The 13,389-nt window shown below is 48.3% G+C and overlaps 2 protein-coding genes across 6 annotated transcripts in view; one reads left to right on the forward strand and one right to left on the reverse strand.

Moving 5' to 3' along the window:
* The window catches only part of PPM1E (protein phosphatase, Mg2+/Mn2+ dependent 1E), a 72,685-nt gene extending 62,968 nt beyond the window's left edge, over positions 1-9,717 (forward strand). Inside the window, exons 3-7 of the mRNA XM_064468051.1 lie at positions 784-983; positions 2,769-2,957; positions 3,722-3,865; positions 4,185-4,278; positions 4,543-9,717. Of these exons, the coding sequence (XP_064324121.1) occupies positions 784-983; positions 2,769-2,957; positions 3,722-3,865; positions 4,185-4,278; positions 4,543-5,612 (1,697 nt within the window). The 3' untranslated portion in view covers positions 5,613-9,717. The remainder of the gene's footprint in view (positions 1-783; positions 984-2,768; positions 2,958-3,721; positions 3,866-4,184; positions 4,279-4,542) is intronic.
* A 911-nt stretch (positions 9,718-10,628) lies between these two features.
* TRIM37 (tripartite motif containing 37) overlaps positions 10,629-13,389 on the reverse strand; it is a 30,690-nt gene continuing 27,929 nt past the window's right edge. Inside the window, exons 23-25 of one of the 5 annotated variants that reach the window (XM_064468045.1) lie at positions 12,689-12,868; positions 11,777-11,861; positions 10,629-11,344 (exon numbers count right to left, since the gene is read on the reverse strand). In XM_064468045.1, the coding sequence (XP_064324115.1) occupies positions 11,341-11,344; positions 11,777-11,861; positions 12,689-12,868 (269 nt within the window). In that variant the 3' untranslated portion in view covers positions 10,629-11,340. Of the gene's footprint in view, positions 11,345-11,772; positions 11,862-12,688; positions 12,869-13,389 lie in introns of those variants that run through there. The other 4 variants (XM_064468049.1, XM_064468048.1, XM_064468046.1 and 1 more) reach the window with 4 other exon arrangements.

Genomic DNA, 13,389 nt, shown 5'->3' on the forward strand with positions numbered 1-13,389 from the left:
ACAAGGATATTTTGATGTGTTCAGCACTGATTCTTACTTCCTCTTCTCCACCCCTGAACTTCAGAACAATTGCCAAGTGCCTGAGTTTTACCATTTCTCAGGAGTGACAGTTCAGCAGCGTCTTAAATTTGAGACCTTTATGGTTTTCTCATTTGCTCATGCAGATTTCTCTGACGTGCCGTCTAAGTCAGGAATCTGGAAATAACGCTGTGAAACAAAGAAGGTACCTGGATGTGTACACTGCTGGACATGTACGCCGCCAAAACACCTAAAAGTAACGCTATTAATTCCTGTAGGTTATTTGCACTGTCTTACCTCAGTTCTGCAGTGAGGTGGTGCTCAGAATAGATCGTTCAGTCTAGAACCAATATGTCACTGTAATGGATTGTAGTTTTCATATGTGATGCTGTCTGCCATGATGAAGTCCCTATCGGAGCCGCCGCGGCCCAGCTGCACCACCCTGTGCAGAGCCACACGGGAACAAATGCTGAGGGAAACGTACTTGCTCTTCTTTTTTCTGATGCTGCAAATGAGTTCCCCAAAGGCACGGGGGAATGTTTAAGTTAAAAAGACCAACAAACAGTGAGCTGCTTACTGATGAATGCTGATTATGGTGAGTTTGGCTTCCTCTTTTTATGCATCAGAGCCCAGAATTTCCCTGCTGACATCCATTTCAACTGCTTGGCTAAAATGGTTTTGTTTCATCTTTGTAATGTATGCAAAAAAAAAACTCTCACTTAATAACACTCTTAGCCTTTCATTTGTGGTTTTTGCCTTCCCCAGAGATCGAGACAGTGAAGCTAGCCCGCTTAGTTTTTAGCAAACTGCATGAGATCTGCAGCAACTGGGTGAAAGACTTTCCACTCCAGCCGAAGCCCCACCGCTACTACGAGACATCCATCCATGCCATCAAGAACATGCGCAGGAAGATGGAAGACAAGCACGTCTGCATCCCCGACTTCAACATGCTCTTCAACCTTGAGGTAAAAAGAGATCATGGGGATGAGAAGTGCATATGCTAAATACATTCTCCATTCTCGGGGAAACGAGGCAGTCTTCTACTGTGAATACAAAGACCTTCCTGTGAGGAACCTGGGGAGGATTGATGGTCAAGAGACAAACCTGGTCTTAAGGTAGTTCAGTTGTGTCATGGTTTTAGCTAAAACCATGACAAGGTGATATTCTGTAACCATAGTGGCAGTATGACAGGCAGTTTCTGCGCAGGGTATATGGAATAGAAGAGCAATTTTCACAGACTTCTGGTGAAATGTCATCTAACTAAAGTAAGTTTGTACCTGGCCCATCCTGATGTCAGGCAGTGGCTGAAGGACTGACCTGCCATCGTGCAGAAAGCAGCCCTGCTTTTGTGAGAGGCAACTGACGCGTTGTAGAACCATGTGATAGATCAAGGCAGGAGCCTCTCTTTGGCTGGAGAGGCCCAGGTGTAGAAGAGGATTGCCAACGGGAATGAGGAAGTGGTTCAGCTTACACGTCATCCCCGACGGCGGTTGTCTACTGGGGTGGGTCTGTACTGCTTTTCAACTCTTCCTCTTGGGAGGAAGAAGCCAAAAGCAAGAATAAGGAAAGAAAAAAAAAAAAAAAAACCAAACACAAAACACAAGACTTACAGGAGGATGGGGTGCAGCTCACGCAAGTGTCTAGCAACATGAGGAGTTTGGTGGAACTGGGGCCAGACTTCCCTCCATCAATTTCCTTATGTGGCCGTCGGTCACTCATGCTTGCTCTTCCTGCAGGTACAGCACTGGACACCGTAGAGTGGCAAATGGAAGAAAGTGGCAAGAATCTTACCTTTAGGATCAGATTGCTGCATAATTGATTCTTTCTTGCATCCTGTCACTTTAATAACCATCTTCTGCCCCATCCACATTCTTGCCTTTAAATGATATTAATGCAAACAGAGGCAGATGTTTCCTTTGCCTGTCAATTGTCAGGTTTCTTATTCCAATTTGTGTTGGGAGCCCATTACTTAAAAATTACAATGTACAAATATTCTAGTCATTGAGATGGCTGTCAAGGTTGAATTGGCACTGACAGCGGGTTGGTGTGTTCTACGTATGAATAGGCACAGGAGCTGATGTCTCTTGGTACAACATTGTTTCTCTGACAGATAAGGGGAAGCTGAGGAAACTGACTTGAAGACGAGTGATTTTGCTGTATTTGATTTGTGACTGTAATCACAATTATCTGATGAGAGAGTACATACTGGTTTTTTTTTGAAGAGCAGGCATCTAAGTGATACGGATTAGATTTAAAAAAAAAGAAAAAACAAGAACGAAAGCAGAGGCTGGCTGGCTTCACTTTTTATCTGTTCTGGCGTTTTATCCCAGGTGGATTCCAGTCTTGATGTAGACTTCATGCAAACTGTATTGGATGTTCTTCTCTCTCTGTGGTTTTTGCAGTCACAAAAGCTCCTGCACAATTTGATGAGAATGGCACTTTCTATTTGAGTTGAGTGACTGAGTTGTAACAAATGGGCCATAAGGAGCACTGAGAGAGCGACACGGGTGATTCTTGCAGGACACCTCTTGCAGTTTGCAGGTCGAGTTCATCAGCAATAAGGTGGAAATTCCCACTGATGCAAGTGAAGATGGTCCGAGTGGTTTATTTTTCCAGTGCAGGCTCTGCTGCCTCTAAGCGCAACTTAATAAGGACACCAAAATGCTCAAGATTAAAAGTTTTAAGACAATCCTGTTAGCTGTTTGCATACTTTCTCCTGAGTTGTTTTCTCAATGTGTTTCCATTGACAGGACCAGGAAGAGCAAGCGTATTTTGCAGTGTTTGATGGTCACGGGGGAGTGGATGCTGCCATCTATGCCTCCATCCACCTCCACGTGAACATGGTCCATCAGGAGATGTTTCAGCATGACCCAGCGGAGGCACTGTGCCGAGCTTTCCGGGTGACCGACGAGCGCTTTGTCCAGAAGGCCGCCAGAGAGGTGACTGAGTTCCCTGGGCTTGACTCTGAAAGTATTAATCTATAAATGCTGTCTTTGTTGGCGGGGGTGCTCCAGGTGCTGCGCTGAGCACAAGGCCAGGGGTTGGCACAGAGCTGTCCATGCCCAGTCCCTAGAGCCGGTGCCCACTGGTGGGCTTCTTCATGTTCCATAAAGACGTCAGCCTCCACTTCTCACAGCATCCAGTTCATTTAGAAGGATGCTGCTGCTATTCTTAAGTTGGCGTGCTAACTAGGTTTAGTCCTTGGGGTGGGTTTTTTTTCCTCATCTCTACAGCATATGTTTTTCTTAGCTCTAGAAAGCAAGAATAAACAGATAACTGACTCGTAGGCCTAAACTTATGCAAGGGCTGAGTTAAGTGCAGGGAACTCAAGATGCTTACAAATAAACCTCCCTCCAAGTTCATTAACACGCACGTGTTTCTATGAACAGATAGGAGACAGGTACAGGAAGTCACCTAAAACAGTAGCACGGCAGATCACGAGCAGAGCCTGGCTTCTGAAACGTGATTCCAGTGCAGGGGAAGTCACGGGCAGAATCGATCGCTTCATTCAGCTGGGCTGGCTCTGCGGGGCTGTTACTGAACAGTCGTGGCAGTGAGGAAAGCACTGCCTCTTCCTCCCTGGGAACGGGCTGCCTATTGGAACATCAACACGTTCTGTCCTCCGGTTAAGCAGGAAAATGCTTTGAAATGGTTCTTACTGGCTTATTTAAAACGGGGGGCATTGTTTTTCCACCCTGTCCAGAGTCTGCGTTGTGGAACCACCGGGGTGGTGACTTTCATCCGAGGAAATATGCTGCATGTGGCTTGGCTCGGGGACTCCCAGGTTATGCTCGTGAGGAGAGGCCAAGCTGTGGAACTGATGAAACCCCACAAACCAGATCGAGAGGTGAGAAGGGCCTGTTTTTGGTACACCCGGGCAGCGTTTACCAGAGAAGCTGACAGGTGTCGGCTTTATGCGGGGTGCTGGGACACTGAGCATTGCCGTGCCAACGTCTCTCGGAGTGGCAGAGTGTGTTCCGGTTATCCTGCTTTGTTTGGAAGCCGGTATGGATTTGTATGCAAACCCTCGGTTCTCAGCTGGGGGGGCCTGCAGCCTCCACCACACCGCGCTTGTGGAAACACCAGATATTTACGGAAGTGTTCAGAGAGTGGCGGCAGTACGAAGCGCTCTGTCCAAGCAGCTCTTGTGTTGCCTTGCTCTTTAGGATGAGAAGAAGCGCATCGAGGCACTTGGTGGCTGCGTGGTCTGGTTTGGAGCCTGGAGGGTGAACGGGAGCCTGTCAGTCTCCAGAGCTATTGGTAAGGATGGGCTTTAATTCCTTTTTCAGACTTGCTTTTCTTTCAATTAAAACTTTAATTTTCTAGCGATCAAAGTTTGAAATGCACTTAAGGATAGACCTGTGAGCGATGACCTCTGTTTTTTCCCTCTACATTTTGAGGGAATCATTTCCCAATAATTTAATGTGGGGTAAGAGTCGTTGGCTCCACGCTGTGTTAATAAGAGGGCTTCCAGGCGCTGCGACTGCAAACCCACGGTCTCGTGGATGTGTTGTTTTTCCACAGGGGATGCCGAGCACAAGCCATATATCTGTGGGGATGCAGACTCTGCCTCCACTGTACTAGATGGCTCTGAAGACTACCTCATTTTAGCCTGCGATGGCTTCTATGACACAGTCAACCCCGATGAGGCAGTCAAAGTGGTGGCTGACCATCTAAAGGAGAATAACGGCGACAGCAGCATGGTAGCACATAAATTAGTGGCATCTGCTCGGGATGCCGGTTCCAGCGACAACATTACTGTCATTGTGGTATTTCTCAGGGACATGAACGCAGCAGTCAATGTTAGCGAGGAGTCGGACTGGACAGAGAACTCTTTTCAAGGTGGGCAAGAAGATGGCGGGGAAGATAAGGAGAACCACGGAGACTGCAAACGACCGTGGCCCCAGCACCAGTGCTCAGCACCTGCAGACCTAGGCTATGACGGACGAGTGGATTCCTTCACCGACAGAACTAGCTTAAGCATAGGGTCCAGCATTAACCTGTTTGACGATCAAGGCTATTTAGACCTGACAAAAACAGAAACCAGTACACCTCAGAGTGCCAAATGTCTGCCACCAATTCAAGCGTTTAGTCCTGGCATACCAAAGAGCGCGAATTCGATCACCGGCTTAGCAGCGAAGGAGGAATCACCAGAGCGCACCGCAGCGTCGATCTGTGGACAGAGCGATCCCAGGGAGCGTGATGCTCCTCTTAGTTTGGGTGCTGCAGGGCAGAGCATCTACAGGGTGACGGGTTTATCCCCCGTCGTCTTTGGGCTGGAAGATGAACTGTTCAAATCCCTGGGGAAACGAGCTGCGATCTTTCACTTCCGGCTCTGTAACGGGAAGCGGCGACGAGGAGCCAGGCTCAAACCAAAGTTTCACACGCCACTCTTGGCTCGTGAGCCTTCCCACACAGAAGGATTGAGTCTGCCCTTACCGGTCCGGAGCCGTGGTAGCACGAGGTTGTCGGTAAGACACTCCCCGTGGCGGAGGCTGGCTAGTCATAGCGCCTACAGCGAGAGCATGTTTTTGATGCGAAGACAAAGTAATTGTATACCAGATTCATCCCTTCATCAATGCTGTAAAATGTAACCATCTCCCTCGTGTTCCCCCGTCAGACTCCCAAAATAGACATTCCCAAAATAAAACTGGCATCATCAGACAGCGAAAAAAGGTGGGCATTTCAGAACCGTACTCCAGTCCCCCGCAGAGCTCAAACCATGTGTAAATAGTTCTAGGAATTAACAAATGTCGTTGTTTCAATCTCAATAAAGTTTGCTGGTGGTGCCACCCCGAGCAATGCCGCAGCCACCCGCCCACCCGCACACACAAGTATCCAGCCACACTCACCCGTGAAAGCCGAACAGCTGGTTCACGTGAACAGACACGGTTAGGGAACGGCCCGTAACAACACGGCGAGGTGAACCTGCCTGAGGGGCGTCTGCGGAGCAATATGTAAAGGAAGATTCTGGTTTAGAACTGCCAAATTTTTATAGAGTGGGGGGGGAAGTTTCTGTAGAAGTCAAGGTGTGGGGGTTTTGTGTTCTGCTTTCTGTTTAGTTCAGGCGAGCATTAAGATGAATTAGACAACGACATCCGCTTTTGCAGGTAAAAGACTAAAAGCCATACAGGGTTTTACCAGGTAACTTCGGAATGGACAAACTAAGCTCCTGCTACTCTGTTCTCAGACTCCGATTGAGGTACAGACTCATCATTTACCGATTTTTTTTTCATGTAACATCAAACGTGGAATATGAAGAAAACTTTTTTGTAGTTTTTAAAAAAAATTATTTCCTATGGCTAGAGGTGCAGTGTAGGGAATTTAGTATCTTTCTGGTGCTTTTAGTGGCATTTCTCTTGTTTTGTCGGTTTAGGAAGCTGTTCTCAATTAGTTTTAATCAAACATGATTGCGCTTAATGCTTTGAGCCAACCTCTTTCCACCGTAACTTCATCTCAGGTCTTAAACCAGTCTGTGGAGATGTTCCGTACAACACTACTGTCACTCGACCAGGCAACGCAGAGCACTGCTTGCGAGAGATAACGAGCAATGTGATGAGCTGTTTGGTTTCGGTAATGACTTCTAGGTGGCAAAGGCATAATTTAATAGAAAGCTGCAGCACGGAGGACGGTAGGATGCTGCGTCTGCGAGGCGCAGTACTGCTGCGCGTGTAGGAAGGGCTGCCGGCGCGGTCCAAAGCGAACGGAAATGCCGTGGACGCGGATGAGCTGGGGCCGTGCTCGGGGTCGAGCAGAGGGGGTAAAGCTCACTGCCGGGCCAGAGCTCTGCTTCGGTTAAACCTGGGTTCAGAAAGGAACGTGAGGAACGTTGGTTGCTTGAAACAAACAGCACCCACCAGCTCTTCCCTGCTCTCGAGGTGATGTTAAACCCTCAGGGGAGCCGTTAATTGGGACGTACATAAGCGGACGATTCCCATCAGCTCCACTAAACACACGCCCTGTCACTAGTCTTTGTTACAGCAAGACATTTGGCAGAGTATGAATAAAGAAAGCGTTCACAGGTGTTACTGTACGATTCGTATCATTTTAGCAGTAACCGTTTAATGACAGCATTAGTATTTAGCCAGAACTTGCAAAGTGTTTTAACGTGAAGTAGTCAGGAGATGATTCAACACGACGAGATGGCAAGGGTTGAATTCTGCCAATTTCCGCTTCTTCTCTCTTTGATGCACTATTTTAAAAGCAATCTGATGAACGGCAAAAGCTTCGTGAGTAACCGGGAGCTGGAGTGTGGCTTTAGATTCCTTCGATCTTTTTCACACTTTTCTTTTTTTAACTCTTACGGGATCATTGGCTCTTATCTGTCATCTTATTAAGCCTTAGCTGTTGTCAACGTTCTCTTTTGCTGCAGCATATGTTCCAGGTCAGATTTACTAAGGAAATTTGAGAGACCATGAAACGGTAAAATATGCAACTCTGGGGCATCTCTGCGGTGCCTTGGTTTTAAATTATTCACAGTAATAACGACGCATTGAAAGTCCGTCTCGGAGCCGACTGTCGTGCTTCGGAGAGAAAGGTGGTGTAAGTGCAATTCTTTGTACGAGTAAATTAGAACGAAAAACCGCTACGGACGATAAAACTTCTTCCCAGTCTGCAGGAGCAGTTGAAGAGCGCCGGACTGCACGTGTGCTGTTGTGGGAAGGACCTAGGTTTTTAGGTGTGGATTCACAAATGATAATTCTGCGACTCATCATTTATCTTGCTAGGAGAAAAATCTACCATCGTAGTTCCAGTGTGGTCAGATAAAACCATTGTATAGGTAGCGAGTGTTCATTTCTTCACTAAATGCTTATTTATAGAGTAGGTAGGAACCATTTGTAAGGTAAGTCCTTTAAAGTTCTATAATATTAAAAGTAGTGGTTATTGGTCTGATATATGCTGCTCTTGATTCTACACACTAGACAAAAAAAGCAGTGCTTTGTGAAATGCAGTGTTTTCTCTTAATGCCACTGGTGGTAGGAAGTAGTTCTCTTCAGTTCAGACTCCTGTGCCCTTACTTGCTGCTTGCTGACGTAAGCAATAATCCCTCTCTAACGGTATCTAAGTGTTCTGTATCTCGTACTTTGATTGTCTATCCAGTGACAATGTAAAAATATTAGGCTAATATCAAAGTATCTAATTGTATTTATTAACTGTTGATACTGAGATTCAGTCTGTGACCTGTGTTTTGTATTTTTATCGTGTATCTTAGTGGTGGTGAAATTTGTGTAACGAATCTTTCCAATAAAGAGCTGAAGTATCCCTTTTCCGCGTTAACACAGCCCGCATCAGTTTCAGTTTACGTGTTAACCGTGTTTGCAGAACTAGGAGGTAGGTAGCGAAACCATTTTTAGTTTGGGTTTTGTTTGGTTGTTTGGTTTTTTTTAATTAGCATTGGTTTTGAGAGCCGGGCTCCAGGTGGTTTGTCTGGCGCTGCTCAAAACTTGCCCGTCAGCTCTTCACTGTGAGTTCCCGCGGGATTCGCTCAGTCCCCGCGCCGGTCGTTTCCTGTGTAGGCTTTTTAAATGCGCAACTCTGAGGACCGTCTGCGGTGCAGAGAGCAGTATAGCACCAGACCAGGGAGCTGTTAACCCATTTCGATTTGCACTAAAGGTGGGTGGAAACACATGTATATAACTTTTCTTTACCTAGAAGTGCCATCCATTGTCCTCGCAAGTTAAAACCATTCAGCATTTGATTTCGATTGCATCGTAACGCTGAAGGACAATGTCAAAGCAGACTTTAACTTACGCCACATTTATAGTGGTGCATCGTCATAGAACCTCCGCTCTGTGCTTGGAACACTGTGTCAGTGAGAAACGCCTCGGGTCGCTCTGTGGGCAGATAAGAGGAGGCGTAACGAGTTCGGTGTTTATAGCCATGGCTGCTCTAGTTCAGGTCCACTATCTCCTCACTAAATCCTCCCGACCCTGGCAATGTTCTGCGGGAAGAAAAATGAGAAAGATTGGTCTAAATTAGGGGCTGTTTTAGCACAATTTATTCACCCGGCACTAGTCACGTAAACAAAGCCATCGAAGGGGATACTGCAGCTTTGTTCACGCCTGTAATTTGGGGCAATCTTTCTTTGATTCATACCCTCTTTGCAACAGGAAAAAAACTTTCTACCCTTGTATCACGTGCAATAAGTACTAATGAAGCATTAACCCAACCTCGGACTTAAACGTTCATATCCTTTTGCAGTCCCCGCTGATCAGGTGCTCGCACTGTACCTGCCAGCGTTACCGCTAAGAAATAACCCCCCTTAGGGCCCGCCCCGACGACTGCGTGTGGCAGTTGCATTCTCTGAGGTGGTTTTTTTTCCTTTCTCTCCTTCGCGCTAGAAGACACCTTGGGACACGAACGGGGGAAGCTGGCCGAGACCACCCCGAGCACTTCTGCTCCTGCACGAGTACGTGTGTAGATAGCCAGGCGTGTTGTCACTTGCTACACCGGGTGCTCCTGTCGACCTTTCTGTAGTACCTTGTTCATGAAACTAATACGTTCTTTATGAAGTGAATAAACTAAAGCTAATCATTTAACAGTGCTGGGACTGCCCTTTGCAATCTTGTTCTACAGTTCACATACGAGTTTAGTTATAACCATGTATTAGTCATCCTTATTTTATTTATGAAAGCTGTTTATACAGAAAAACTGTTGAAGTTTTACCAATATCTTAATAAAACAGTAATTTAAACCACACTTTAGTGTCTGTTTATTTGCGAGCTACCAAAGCCAGCACCCAGCATCTGCGTCACGTGGCCTCGCTGTGGTGGCAGCAGGTTGCCTTTGGGGGAAGGTGTCACAGACACAGACACGGTTCAGCACCAGCCCCTGCGGTACCACTGCAGGTACCCAAGGCCCAGCACAGCCCCAGCCTGAGCTTGTTCCCATCCAGAAAGGGAAGGGGCTGTTATGGCTCAGCATAAGTTATTGATTTAATCAACTAAGTCTTCCAAGCCTGTTTCCCTACCTCTTGATTATAAACCAGCTGTGTATAAATAAGTTCTTCATAAGGCGAGCAAAGCAGTCTGCTGCTGGCTCTGTCCTTGTCCCCACCAAGGCTGGACATGAACTCCAGCACAGCTCCTGTGGCTAATCAAAGTCATTTCCTTCAGCTTGGGCCTCTTATCAACAGTAAAGCATCTGTGAGTGTTAAAGAGGCAGAGGGCTGTCATTACTGCTAATTGAGCGGTGCGTAACACCGACATGCAGCCCTGCACCCCAGCAAGCCCTCGCACCGCGCCCCCCCCGCCACAGCCTGCGGCTGGTCACGGGCCACCTCCCCCCTTTCGCTGAGAAACAGAGACGGCTCGCACAAAGTGAAAGCTGGGGGTCCTCCTCCATGCCAATTTGAACAGATGAGATGTAAGCAGTTGGTCTGGCTTTTACAAACATAACTTTAAAAACCCCACAGGAACTCAAATGCTTTTCATTGAGTAATTCAGGGAAAAAGCACCAGGTGTGCAGTGGGAAAAAGTCCTTCCATAAGCAGTCAGGCCTTACAGCACCTCGGCGCTGAAGAACAAGCCCAGCGCGGCAGCAGGGCACCGCTTACCCTAACACAGCCTCACCCTTTGCCTGTAAATAAGTAAAACATCTAAAACTTCACATCAGATTTCAACATTCATTTTATTAACAAAGTGCAAACAGTTTTAAACTACGAGTCGTACAGCACTGACACCACGGCACAGTCACACAGAAGTGAATGTCAGGACAGCCGGCTGAGACAAGGACAGCTACCGCTTACAGTTATCCATGCTTTGTCACTAACCAGGTACTCGGCTTTCACCGTAGCTTCACAAGTAGTTTAGCAGCTCAAAATGCAACGCGCAGCGGCACAGAGTTTGGCAACGCGCTGGGTTGGTCCCCACCACGGGCTGAGGAGAACAACGTCCGTGCCAGCTGTCTCGCCCCACCTCCCGACCCGTCACACCTGCGGGACGCGGCAGGCACACAATCGGTTCAGAGCCTTTCAAATGAGGACACTCGCGCGGTGGCTGTTGTTCCAGTGACACAATAGGACACACATCCCAGAGCAGGGCTCCAGCCCCTTTTGGACATTTGTGCAGAGCATCTGAAGCTGGCAGAGCCAGCAGTAATGCAACCTTCAGTGCAAGGCCTTCAGAGGTCCTTTTGCCCCAAGTAACAGGGTTAAGATGACTGTAGAAGCACCACAGGAGGTTATCTGACAGAATGGAGTGTGCGCACAGCCATAAACAACAGCCTCGGACTAAGCTCCGGTGAATAAACTTGTCTCTTCCAGGGGACAGGAGCCGGCAGGTCTTCAGGCCCCAGCAGATCTTCAGGCCCCAAGCCCGTGCTCTATCTGCTCCAAAGAAAGGCAGCTTTCATTGAACACCCACCTCCCAGCACAGTTCTAAGGCTTCACGCAGGCAAAATTTTATGCCAGGTACTTAAATGCCGTCAGTTTTCTATTGACAACTACATAAGCATGCAAAACTCAGCCGGTTCTCCCTCAGCACCGTTTCATTTCTAAAGACTGCCTTAAAAGCGTAGGTAGCGGCACGGCCCCGGGGAGGCGGGGAAGCCCCACCGAAGCAGAGCGGGCTCACCTGCCCGCTGCTGGTCTCCCGGCGGCAGAGCGCAGCGCGTTAGGCTGTGCCAACGCCCGCCCGTCTGCTCACAAGGAGATGAGCGTCGCCTCTGCTCTCTGCAGCCCGAGGGGCAGCGCGGGGAAGGTGCGTCCCCAGGGCTGCAGCCACCTCACAGGCTGGCGAAGGCAAACAGTTACGATTACCTGGTGCTGTCTTCTCCAGTAACGAAGCCGAGATCATCAGGACCGACTTGGTCGCCCTCTGGGAACACTGAGCACCGCTCTGAGGCTGAAAACGAACCAAACCAAGCACAGTAACCTTTACCAGATGAGCAATCGGAACACAGCAAGTTAACATTCCGTCATCCGCAAGGCCCGCCACGTTGTACTTCATCCCTAATGCACCGGTACGTGACATGCCTGAGAGTTAAGACTGCCACAGGGTTTTAAATTTAAGATATCTTTAAATCAAGCACAGATATGAGCAATGTTGTGATTCCTCTGATGAGTTGTGAGGTTTTAGTGCCTGCTGCAGACACACAGCAAAGCGGCAAACTCCGATTACCGAGCAGAGTGGCTGGGCCGTCCTGCTGACGTGGCGCGGGATGCTTGTTCAGGCCAAAAGCCAACCCCACCTCACGTCAGCTGTCACCTGTCACCTCGCAGCTTTTAATGCCATCAGAAGGTTAACATTTTTCAGAGAAATAGATGAGTTTTTGAATTGACACCGAAGTGCTCGAAGCACATTCCTGCCAGTTAGGATGCAAATCTGTGTCTAAGGCAGCAGTTCCCTCCCTGAAGTCAGCCGACTTACAGTGCCGATCCGGCGCACGGGGAGTTCCAATTCAGAACTAGAGCTATGGGTTTTCCAACGCTTGCCCAGGAGACTCACCTAAACTGACTTCTCAAGGCTAGAAAGAGTTTCCCCCTCTCAGTTTTGATCTGATTTTAATTAGGATCCCAAGAGAGCAGTTCCACATCTTCCTGGCGCTCGCTCGAGCTTTGATACCGCTACAGCGCCGTCAGCCATCGCTGCTTTGGCAGCGCTCTGCACTGCAGCAGCTCTGAGGCAGGCACGCGGGCGCGTTGGGAAGGGGGGCTCACAGTCAATTCTACCTTCGCTCGAGGGCTGGACAGAGAAGGCATGGTTAAACCCCTCTGAGGCCGAGGTGGCGTCCTCCTGCTCTTCGTTTTCTGTGTCACATTCAATGTCACTGTCACTGCTCATTCCTGGTAGGAGATGAAGGACATGCTTCTGACATACCCCAGCTGCAAGAAAACCCAAAAAACCAAAAACTACAAGGCAAAAATGACGGCAGTAAGACCTGGGTAGCTGCAGCATTCAACTCTTTCACACCCAAGAGTTACCAGTACCAAACACCAAGAGCTGGCAGGAGAACGAGAAGGAGCACGTTCAGAGCTAAGCGTACTTACTAAAGCACTAAGGAATTTGACAGAACAGTGGGTACCAGCTTTGACAACAGCCTCATTTTGCTGTGCAGCTTAGCTCAAGAGGAGCAGTTCCACCATGTCACCAGCCGAGCGCAGGCTCAGGTGTCCGCAGCTCCTTGCTCTGAGCTGCACATCCCCGCCAGCTGCTCAGGCTACCTCTACCGTTAGGAGAGGAAAATGAAGGTTGCCTTTAACAGTTACGAGGTAGCACGACTTGTGGAGCAGACGACCCTTCAAGCAGCAATACTCTGTTCAAGTCTCACACACAAACAACATGCTTTTCCAACAGAAAAGAACCACAGCTGTTGATAAATCGAGGTGGCCTCTTTTGTTTTGCCAGACCTTGAGCGTGCATCGACAGCAGT

Source organism: Phalacrocorax carbo, chromosome 17 (assembly GCF_963921805.1).
Source record: "Phalacrocorax carbo chromosome 17, bPhaCar2.1, whole genome shotgun sequence".
NCBI classification, from domain to species: Eukaryota; Metazoa; Chordata; class Aves; order Suliformes; family Phalacrocoracidae; genus Phalacrocorax; species Phalacrocorax carbo.